Raw genomic sequence first — 10,848 nt, forward strand, 5'->3', positions numbered from 1 at the left:
GTTTGGATTTAAATTTAACAAAAATAAAATGCCAGGCAATCGCTTATAAGTTATCGTTTAACAATTAATGTTAATGTTTAAATTAAAATAAGTTTCTTCATCTTGTTTATTAACCCATTAAGAACTTTTACCCACGTAGTCAAACTGAAAGTTCTTTGAAAATCAAAAACTAATTAAACTCACAAGTTATTACTATAGTATCTTTTCAAAACTGCCCATTCACGTCAATACATAGCTGCATCAGATGGAACCACTTATTTATTTTTATGCAAATAAGTGACGAAACGAGGAGAACGATGAGTTGATGGTAATTGATACGCCCTGCCCATTACAATGCAGTACCGCTCAGGATTATTGAAAAACCCAAAAATTCTGAGCGCCACTACAATTCCGCTCGTCACCTTGAGCCATAAGATGTTAAGTCTCATTTGTCCAGTAGTTTCACTAGCTACGGCGCCCTTCAGACTAAAACCTTCACGGCAGAAATAGGCGCGGTTGTGGTACCCATTATCTAGCCGGCATCCTGTGCTAAGGAGCCTCCCACTGGTAAAACTTAGAAGAGTACATTGTCCACTCCTCCTTAAGTCTCTTCGATGGCCTTTTGAAACACAGCAATAGATCTCTCGGCGTCTATAAAACGTTTTCTTCGAAAATTTTCTTTTTTTTGGGGAATAAATTAAAATCGCCAGCTCGGGGCTATAACGGCGGGTGAATGAAAGAAAAATCATTTTTTCACTTAAGTACGTCAATTCTGACACCTATGATTGTCTAATACTTTACCAACACCTCGGAAAAGTTGAGCTTTAACAATGGCAAAAAACTAATTGCTACTCTTTATTAAATCTGTATTTAGGTACAGTTTCAGAATTTACATTAGGTATTTACTGTCATATTCATAATGAGATTTAAAACATCGCTAATATACGCTTGTTAAAAAATAGTATTCATAATCGCATATTAGAGCTAAACGCTCATTATCTCTTCGATAAAGCTGACGTGACTTATAGTAGCTTGGACCCTTCTACAAATCTATTTTAAGCACTCGAACGGTAAAAAACATGGCCGACATCGATCAGCTGTTCGTTATTTATTGTGATAAATAGCTTCCCGCTCAAAGTTGTTGGATATCCGTCATAGATTGACAACCGACAGACTTCAAAACTTTGATTTTTGAAGTTTGAAATCATTTTGACATCGACTTTTGACAACTGACAAACTATTGACATTGAAAGAATGTCTGTTTCCATTGAGAGTTCCTTATTAAATTAGTTAAAATCATGTTTTTTTGCACGAAATGGCAACATTGCGTACTTTAGAGACGTATTAGTTATGGGAGATTTATCTAACGAATATGAATAAGGAATTTTATCGAACGTTTGATAGGCTTAAAACACGTTTTAACTTTCTAATAATTGTGTAGTAAGAAAAAAGAAGTAATTAGTCATAACAAAAACTAAGTGTAAGTGTAAGTAACGAGTGCAGAAGATGTATCAATTCGCATAAATAAGTAAAGTATGCGAGAAATAATATATTTAAACTAATAACTTAAAATGGTATAAGTAATATTACCAATATAAAAATTTAAATCCTCGAACACAGGACCGACCAGGCACCATAAGTAACGCTCGATCACGAGTATACGCATGGACCAGCCATCGCTTCTCTCGCACATATCTTAGGGAAGTTGTAACGAGCCGCCCTGCGACCTCTCCACTAGATCCGACCCAGTGATCCAATAATTACACATGTGGCGTCGCCAAATAGTTGATCGTTTGGCGGTGTGCGCGGGTGTTGTGAAGAAGAAGTGGTGAAGGAGGTTCGTACTACGAGGTCGTTTCTCGCGAACTTTTACCAATACAAGTAGCAAACAAATGTTAGTGTACCACTCTGCAGTACGAAACAGTTTTTCGATCCTCTTAAATCTAAAACTAATGAGCTGTGCTTTTGAAAAGCGGGCCCACCATCTTTTTTTTCCACGCTTCGACCTCTATTCACTTTAGTTGGCAACTCCTCAGAAGGAGACACCCAGTCTGTTGGTTTCGGGATTGTAACCGTAACTCCAACTTTCGTCACCCGTACGTAGGTATGTCGAACACAGTATTTGAGTCACCTCCGTGAAATGTTTTAATCATTTCAAGGCACCATTTAACATGACCGTGTTTTTTTGACCTCGCTTAAATTAAGGGTCCACATGGGCACAAAGCTTCTCAGTGCTTGTTTCTCTCTTGCTTTCGCTGGTTATGTGATAGCTGCAGAGTGCTGGGTAAGCGATGTTTTCTCCCTGGCTATCGCTGGTTAAGTGATAGCGGCAGAGTACTGGGTAAGCGATGTTTTCTCCCTGGCTATCGCTGGTTAAGTGATAGCGGCAGAGTGCTGGGTAAGCGATGTTTTCTCTCTGGCTATCGCTGGCTAAGTGATAGCGGCAGAATGCTGGGTAAGCGATGTTTTCTCTCTGGCTATCGCTGGTTAAGTGATAGCGGCAGAGTGCTGGGTAAGCGATGTTTTCTCTCTGGCTATCGCTGGTTAAGTGATAGCGGCAGAGTGCTGGGTAAGCGATGTTTTCTCTCTGGCTATCGCTGGTTAAGTGATAGTGGCAGAGTGCTGGGTAAGCGATGTTTTCTCTCTGGCTATCGCTGGTTAAGTGATAGCGGCAGAGTGCTGGGTAAGCGATGTTTTCTCTCTAGCTATCACTGGTTAAGTGATAGTGGCAGAGTGCTGGATATGCAATGTTGTTTTACTTTCAGTGGTTAAGTGTATGTTGCAAAACACAGAGTTTAGTGTAGTTTGATGTGAAATGTAGTAGAGGTAGTTCTGTACTTTTTTGGTCATTTATTTTGTACAGCCAATGTATATGTCGGGAGGACCAAACGGTTAAACTTATTTCGATGCTACAACTTGTTCCAAAGACGTCATACGAGGACGCATGTTTGGCCAGTCGTGTCAAGAAGCGAGTACGAAGATGATTCAGTATTCGTCTTAGCCCGGGTGTGATTGGCGTGCGGTGCGAGTGCGGGCGATATTACGTAATCGTAATTGCTGTGTTAATTGTGAAGTGTTCCTACTTTTACGATTGTAACTTTTGTTGCTGACTTATGTGTTTGTAAGATTGTTTCACTTGCTGTCGTGTTAAACGTCCAGAACAAAGGACTACCACGAGGATCCTGACCATGCACCATCATATTTGAAAGTTTACTTAGAGCAGTAATTAATGAGAGTATGATAAGAACATGTGTCAAATAAATTAAATACACCAAAACAATGTATTATTTTATTTTATAACTATATTGCACACTCAAATAAATAAAAGTTAATACCAACCAAACCTACTCTATAATTTATTAATTAATTTAAGGCATCATTTTATCATTTTTATCACATATTTGCTCATATTGGTTTGTAAAGCAGCGTGGTTACATATTTCTTTCTATGTCTGTGTGTTGCTGATAATACCATAACACCATCTTTGATTGATAAGGCATACAGATGATTCAGCATAACATGGTTCGGTTCCGGGAGTAACGTTGGTTCACACTGCAAAATAACACAATAAATCAATATTAATTTTTTAACATTCTATCACTAATTAGAAAAAATGAAACAACAATTAGCATAAAGTATGTTCAATGAGTTATCTTTTCTTAGAAAACCAACCTACTGAACTGAACTCTGCCGTTGAAACATAAAATTTGGTACAAAAGACTAAATGTCTTTTAAGGTATCAACAGTAATGGACAACTTATTAGAAACAAAAGAAAAATACAGTAAAAATTTATATAATTTATAAGAATAAGTAACCAGTAATATACATACAAAGATTTTTAATAGGGTATAAAGCCGGACTATTTGCAGGTAACCCAAAGACGGAAATACTTTGTTCCCTATTAAAACATTTGACACTGTTGGCCGTGTGTTTAAAGCCATTATCATGTAGAAGAATCCAGGACGTCTACTCGCAAAATCGACAACGATACATTCGGAACGATTCGATAATGCTCCGATTATATCGCAACTACCCTACTCTAACAAATGTTCGAAATCCTTATCATTTATCGTAACCAAAGAGTAATATTTTGATTTTTTTACGAAATTAGAAGGGTCAGATTATCAATGGATGGATATATGGATATCGTATCCGAGGTTCTCGAAGACCTAGAGAACGAATTTACGATGATTTTATAAACCCAAGACGGCCGCCGCGCAAACTTAAGATTTAAACAATATGCATATCGGTATCCGAGGTTCTCGAGGGTGCAGAGAACGATTTTGGGATCATTACTTAAATCCAAGATGACCGCCGCGCAAAATTATGATTTCAACAATATGGATACCGTATCCGAGGTTCTCGCGAGGGTGCAGAGAACGAACCACCAACGGGACGGATTATTTTTGGGGCTATACGTATATATTTTTAATATGCTTTCCTTTTTTTATATCTGTCCATTTTAAATGATCGGTCGCACCGGTAAAAAAGATGACGAACGTCGCGTCACTGCTCCCTCGTGAGTCCTTACTGGATAGCCACTCTGTAGAGGCCACCCCGCGTACTTACGATTTCTATCCCTACACGGGGAGTGAGACAGGCCTGCTCACGTCTTGGTTCTGTTCAAGCTAGCATATACCTACCTATCTGAGTAGTTCCTAATTTTTGAAGGAAAAAATGGAGTATGTTTTCATCAATTCAAGAGGTGACGAACGTTCCGGAAGACGCAGTGTTGGTAGGCTCCCCACAAGATGGACCGACGATCTGGTCAAGATCGCCGGAATACGTTGGATGAGGGCAGCGCAGGACCGATCGTCGTGGAAATCTTTGGGGGAGGCCTTTGTCCAGCAGTGGACGTCTTCCGGCTGATAATGATGAATTCAAGAGGTAAGAGTCACGCGATAAAGAGAGAGGCAACTTCTAGGTGAATATTATAAACTAGCTGACCCGACAGACGTTGTTCTGTTCATAATAAAAAAAAACTCTTGCGGATGGAATTTTGGAAAATCCGTTCTTGGCTGACCTCTACTCGGTGAAAAGAATATTCCTACCAAATTTCAAGTCTTTAGCTCTAATGGTTCCAGAGATATCGTGATGAGTGACTATATACGTGGAAATCTCTTTATAATAAAATAATATAAATGTAGATTAATAGCGCTGTGCGATCTGAAATGCACCTATTTGTATCGACGCAAGATCCTTATTTTATGAATTCATTTTGCGGAGTGAGCCTTATGTTTTTTTACTAAAATTCTTACTATCTACTCAATGAGTAGGTACCTACCGTTATAACGAGTAAAACATTAATAGAATTTTAATTCTAAAAATACTGTGAGAAAATATGTCAAAAGGTGATTAAAAAAAAATTAAAGTTATTAAATAATGCTTACTTGATATCGTGTAGCATATAAGAGTTAGGCATTAGATGGTAAATTGTTAGTAAGTTTATAAAAATGTAAATGTACCTAGAGTTAAAAGCGCATGATTAAGTTAAATAATATCTATTTAATAGGTGCAAGGATAACATAGAAAAATAAGTAGCTAAGATATGATGTACATATTGGCACTCCTACCATTTGACGAACGCATGATGATGAAAGCAAGAAAGACAATGTATGAATAATGAAAGTGCCAGAGGAATAGTAGAGTAGCAGCAACCGAATACTGGATTGGATGATAAATAAAGAAAAAAAAAAATCAAATATAAAAAATAAAAAAAAACCTAACCTAACCGCGCCCCCCGCCCTGTCAAGCCGCGCACTACGAGCACAAATGCGTAGTGTCAGGCGGGACGAATCACGAACTCACTAAACTCACCCTGATGAAGGACCTCCGAATGGTCGAAACTAGTCTGGGGGCCTACTCCTAAAATCGATATTCGATAAATCGTCGCATTAGTCGTGTCGAATCCTACTCTTAGTTACATCGTAATCAATGTCGAAACGATGATTGAACGAACGAAACATTATTAGTTATCGTCAGAGACGAATATTCCAGTTTCACAAAATAAAACGTCACTTTTACGATCATCTCAACGAGACCTTCTAGGCTGTCGATGCTATTTTCGTTTCAAGTTGTATAGATATATTTGCCATACAATACACATACTTAATAAATATTATTGAAATAATTATATGTGATTTACCATTCAACAGGATTTTTTACTACTAAGTCATTTAAGTAATTTTGTTGATATGCGTAGAAATAATGCAAATGGCCGCCTGAGAAATAGGAAGTCGACGAGAAGGGTTGAGATACTTTTTTTTACATTTTATTATCCGCAAGTTTTGTATTATTTATTCAATTTTAAATGGTCATATTATATTCATTACATATTTTTTTAATATTTACATTATGTGTTAATGATACTAAATTGGTGGTGCAGAGACTGGCATGGTCCTTAGCGCTTAAACTACGTTTTGACTTTTGACACTTAACAGCGACATAGCACATAATGTTTAGATTTGAACATATTTCATTCACACTAACATCGTAAAAAAATCAAAATATTAGTCTGTGGTAACGATAAGGAATTCGAACATTTGTTAGAGTAGGATAGTTGCGATATATTCGGAGTATTGTCGATCGTTCCGAATGTATCGTTGTCGATTTTGCGAGTAGACCTCCTGTACCCACGCCGATGAATCGTGACTAAAGCCGATTTAAATAAATAAAATTATATTTAATTTTCATTTTATCTGAAGTCGGCCTGTTTCACTCTGTACCTAATAATAAAAACTATGACTTTTTTAAATAAAAATAAACACTTACAGATATTGGTGTGTCCTTATTTAGAATAACTTGCAATAGATGTGGCGGTAATATTGGAGGTCCTGATACTTTCTCCCATGGTTTTGTTTGTGGAATTTCCTGTAAATTTAAATGTCTTTAATGCAAGTAGATTTAAAAGAAATTATTTTGCACGTCACACTTTTTACTACACTACCAGCAGTCACAACTCACGGCGCCTGTTTGACGCTGTAGGCTCGAGGAACATTCAGGGACACGAGAGTGCCCACGCCAAGTCGAGCAAAATCAAGCGGCACGGCCGTACAATCTTTTTATTGTGGATAAAACTAGAAGCCTGATTTCTTCAGTAACCAAGTACGCATTGCATAAACACGGTACATTTCAAATTTCATTCAATTTGAACCAGTAGTTTCAGAATTATAATTTATCAAAGTTTCTTATTTTGTCACCCTCTCTGAATGACTGTGCGATCATCCAAAGTCTAAGCCACTTCTAGCAGACATAGAAGCTTCAAATTTAGAATACAATTACGGCCTTATAAATAAAATTGGCATAAAGTTATAACTAAGCATAAATCAAGAATATGTAAAATGTTTACAAATAGACAGTTTGCTTACGAATGGTTTGTTCGGACGTATAACGTTTCCCGCGTTTATTCGGAAAACTTTAGAGTTATCATTGTATTGACAGTGTTGTCAACGATATTGTTAACATTTTGCATTCTCTTTGTTTATCATCAGTTATAACTTTATACCAAGTTTATTTGTAAGGCCGTTAGTGTTTAATGTATAAATTAAGGGAAAATAAAATATTTTGCAATTTCGGTCTAGTTATCTAGATGTGTGTATGTCATGCTTACGATTCGATTCAATAGCAATTTCGAAAATTCCCATAATCGTATGTTTGGTTTTTACGGATTTAATACTAGAGTTTTAGCTTTGGATAACTTATGTACATATGCTGTAAATCACTATTCAATGTATTTACTGCATCGATAGTGCCTTCTGATCGAAATGAGATGTATGTTGTATGCATACATATGAAAAGAACAATGCTCTATTATGTTCAGTACTTCAGTTGTACACAAGATAAACTCCAAAGGTTCCAAATTACTAACTGGGGAATTCCTCTAGTTAAATTTGCTGCCTTTGACAGCAATGGGTATTCATTCTTATCTCTAAGCTGACACGCTTAGTACGGCCCCTAAGATAGCTTGAGAACCATTTCACTGTCGCAAGAATCCAGACTATTGGGCCCTTGTCCATCCATACCCTAAAACAGACGACAGCTCGGATCGGGCAAACTAAAAGGTGAATTGCTATTAATATCTCCCCACTCTCAAAACTCGTGAAAAGCAAAATTAACCGCCAGCTTAAGTTAAACCATGGTATAGAGGGTCTCCGGTTTATCAACAACTGGTAGTATGAGTATTCGCAAGGGCAAATCAGTTCTCAATTTTCTAGTATACCTAGTACAAAAATGGGCAGCGGCCATCAAAATTAAGGGAGAAGAAGAATTAAACTGTGGAATGAGGTTCCTTGCAGGATGTGTCCAGGTCAATTATTGACCATGAGGTAATCAGTAGACATGTTTTGTCCTCCTACTGCAGTTAAAGTAACAAACAACCAGACATAATACCTTCCAGCAGTTGCATGTTTACCATACTGTTTCATTAAAAAAATAATGTTTCTTTGATCTTAACAAAATGATATAAATGCCTTATGCATATACAAAGAACACTGTAAATGAAAGCCTGGAAAAGGTCGCTATTCTCTTTCATTCATAAGATTTCTTTTGCCACCTTTTGCAACCCTGTATTTGGTAATGCATTACTTTAAAATATTTACAAAATGGGCTTCAATCAGATATTTTAAATGTAAAACAAACTAGATATTTACCTGTGAATACTCAGTTTGAGCTGTGCTATGTACACCCTCACTATCCTTTGCAAGTGCTTGAAATACTTCAAAGTCTGACATCTTTACAGTCACCAAGTTATTCTTAGATCCCATACCATTGTCAACAACCTTCTGTAATTATTGTTAATTATACATATTATTTAATTTAGCAATGTATTGCTCTATGCTATTTAATTCGCTTGCTAAATGCTATATCATACGGTGAAATGCCATATTAACACACATTAATTTTTGCTTTGTATCTCATGATATGCTCAAATATAGGCAGTTCTTCCATATTATATAATTCAAGACAAGCATAAAGTGCAAGTGGTAAAAATAATTCAGTAACAATACATTAGGTCTGCTGAGGAGGAATATAAAATTATTATTGTGCAGTGTTACGACATCAGTACCATCAAAAACAGTGTGTACACCTTCCTTAAAGGCCGGCAACACTATTGTGATTCCTCTGGTGTTGCAAGAGAATGTGGGTGGCAGTGATCACTTAACACCAGGTACACTCATTTGTCCACCTACTCAATAAAAATTCGGACATTATAGACAAAAAGTTTTTTTAATCAAATGTTGATATAAAATACATCATAGTTTGTGTAAAGCAGCCAACTTATAAAAATAAAATAAAAAGAAAAACAAATTACTTACAACTGCTGGGTCATGCCGCCATTCCCCATCAACAAAATATTTATACTGGTGCTCACCTTCAGGCAGGTCAATAATAGTAACAAAGTCTCCATGAGACTTAACCATGGGAATAGTTTTCCAGTCCGTAAATGTTCCACTTATAAAAACCTTTAACAAGTAATGTTAACATTATATTACTTTACATAGATTAAGTACCTACAGATTGCACATATTATTTGCAATATATATATATATATATATATATAAAGTCTCTGGTGAACAGCAAAATTTGCAGCCAAAACCTGACGTTAAGTAAATTCAACATCAGTGATTGTTGAGAATACATTTGTAGGTCCCCTAAGATCATAACTAGAGGAGTAAGATTTGTAATGACCTTGTATGTATAATAAATGAAAAGATGTAATTTAAATGACACACTGACAAATAAATATAAAATAAAATATTTGCAGACATTATTACATCACTACATAAATAAACTAAAATAAATAAATGTTATAATGAATAATAATATGCAATAATAATTAACCTGTTTTCCTCCACCTTCCCATTTAAAAACAGTGGGTAATACTGCAAAATCTTCTATGTACTTAGAACTATCAGTTAGTGTATTAGATCTTTGTCGAGGCATGGGTTCCTCAATATCATTCTCAGGCACAACTTTTGTATAATATGGAGCTCCATCTTCTAAGTCATTGTCGTCATCATGTCCAATTATTATATCGTCATCAGGCTTTTTGTCAAATGTAAAGGCTTCACCTTCTTTTACGGGAGATGAGGGCGCCGTATCAGCTTGTTTATTGAATTCATCTTTGTTCCATTCCTTTGGATGATTACTTCCTACATTGCCCATTCTGAGAGTCAATTCGTTTTTGTTACCAATATCTAGGTTATTCCGAATCTTTAATTCTTGATTCACATTTATTATGTGCTACCTATCTAATACTATTATTTCATTGTATGTTTATGTAATAAATTAAACAAGACCATAACTTAAATTAAATAAGGCAATAATTAGGTCCATGTTCAATTAATGTCTCTAATATCTGATAAATCAATTAATAATACTTTAGTCTAAAATTATAATAAATATTTTCAAATTTTGTAATGAACTGTCATGTGTCAACTGTCAAGTATCAACAATCAGGTGGCCAAGACCACAGAATAACTTTACTCGAGGAGGTGGTCAACATTTCTAGTCGTTAGTAGTTAATAAGAAAGCTGACGGTTTCTTGAACAACGAAATACAATTTATTCCACGTATTACTCAAGAATCGTTGGTAGTTGCTTAATTTAACCTACAAACGATTAATCTCTTAAAAACTATTACAGAGAGTTCGTAAACATACCAAGTCATCCGTCAAAGTAATATTGTGTTTATATTATACAATTTTATATAACATAATATATAAAATTATACTATAATAACATTAAGGTAATTACATTATGCCATCATAAAGGTGTAGCATTTTATTTAATTTCTTTAAAAAATATCAAGATAAAAGTGTAGTACCTAGACATATAACTAACTAATATATTATATAATAGTAACCTATC

General features: G+C 35.7%; 1 protein-coding gene across 1 annotated transcript; it reads right to left on the minus strand.

The window, feature by feature from the left end:
* Window positions 1-3,254: 3,254 nt before the first annotated feature.
* Window positions 3,255-10,381, minus strand: LOC126965464 (5'-AMP-activated protein kinase subunit beta-1). The gene is made up of 5 exons (XM_050809095.1): window positions 9,821-10,381; window positions 9,295-9,441; window positions 8,629-8,760; window positions 6,752-6,850; window positions 3,255-3,531 (listed from the first exon to the last, which is right to left on the minus strand). Exons 1-5 carry the CDS (start codon window positions 10,142-10,144, stop codon window positions 3,385-3,387), a joined length of 849 nt encoding a protein of 282 aa, XP_050665052.1. The 5' UTR covers window positions 10,145-10,381; the 3' UTR covers window positions 3,255-3,384.
* Between the last annotated feature and the right edge of the window lie 467 nt (window positions 10,382-10,848).

Source organism: Leptidea sinapis, chromosome 7 (assembly GCF_905404315.1).
Source record: "Leptidea sinapis chromosome 7, ilLepSina1.1, whole genome shotgun sequence".
NCBI lineage: Eukaryota > Metazoa > Arthropoda > Insecta > Lepidoptera > Pieridae > Leptidea > Leptidea sinapis.

What these genes read in the sequence shown, in the direction of transcription:
- LOC126965464 (XM_050809095.1), bottom strand. Translation starts at nt 10,144, where the DNA reads ATGGGCAATGTAGGAAGTAATCATCCAAAGGAATGGAACAAAGATGAA. An exon ending in GGGAAGGTGGAGGAAAACAG is followed by an intron (nt 9,442 to 9,820) that starts GTTAATTATTAT and finishes TACTTGTTAAAG; the next exon opens with GTTTTTATAAGTGGAACATT. An exon ending in ATAAGGACACACCAATATCT is followed by an intron (nt 3,532 to 6,751) that starts GTAAGTGTTTAT and finishes GTTATTTTGCAG; the next exon opens with TGTGAACCAACGTTACTCCC.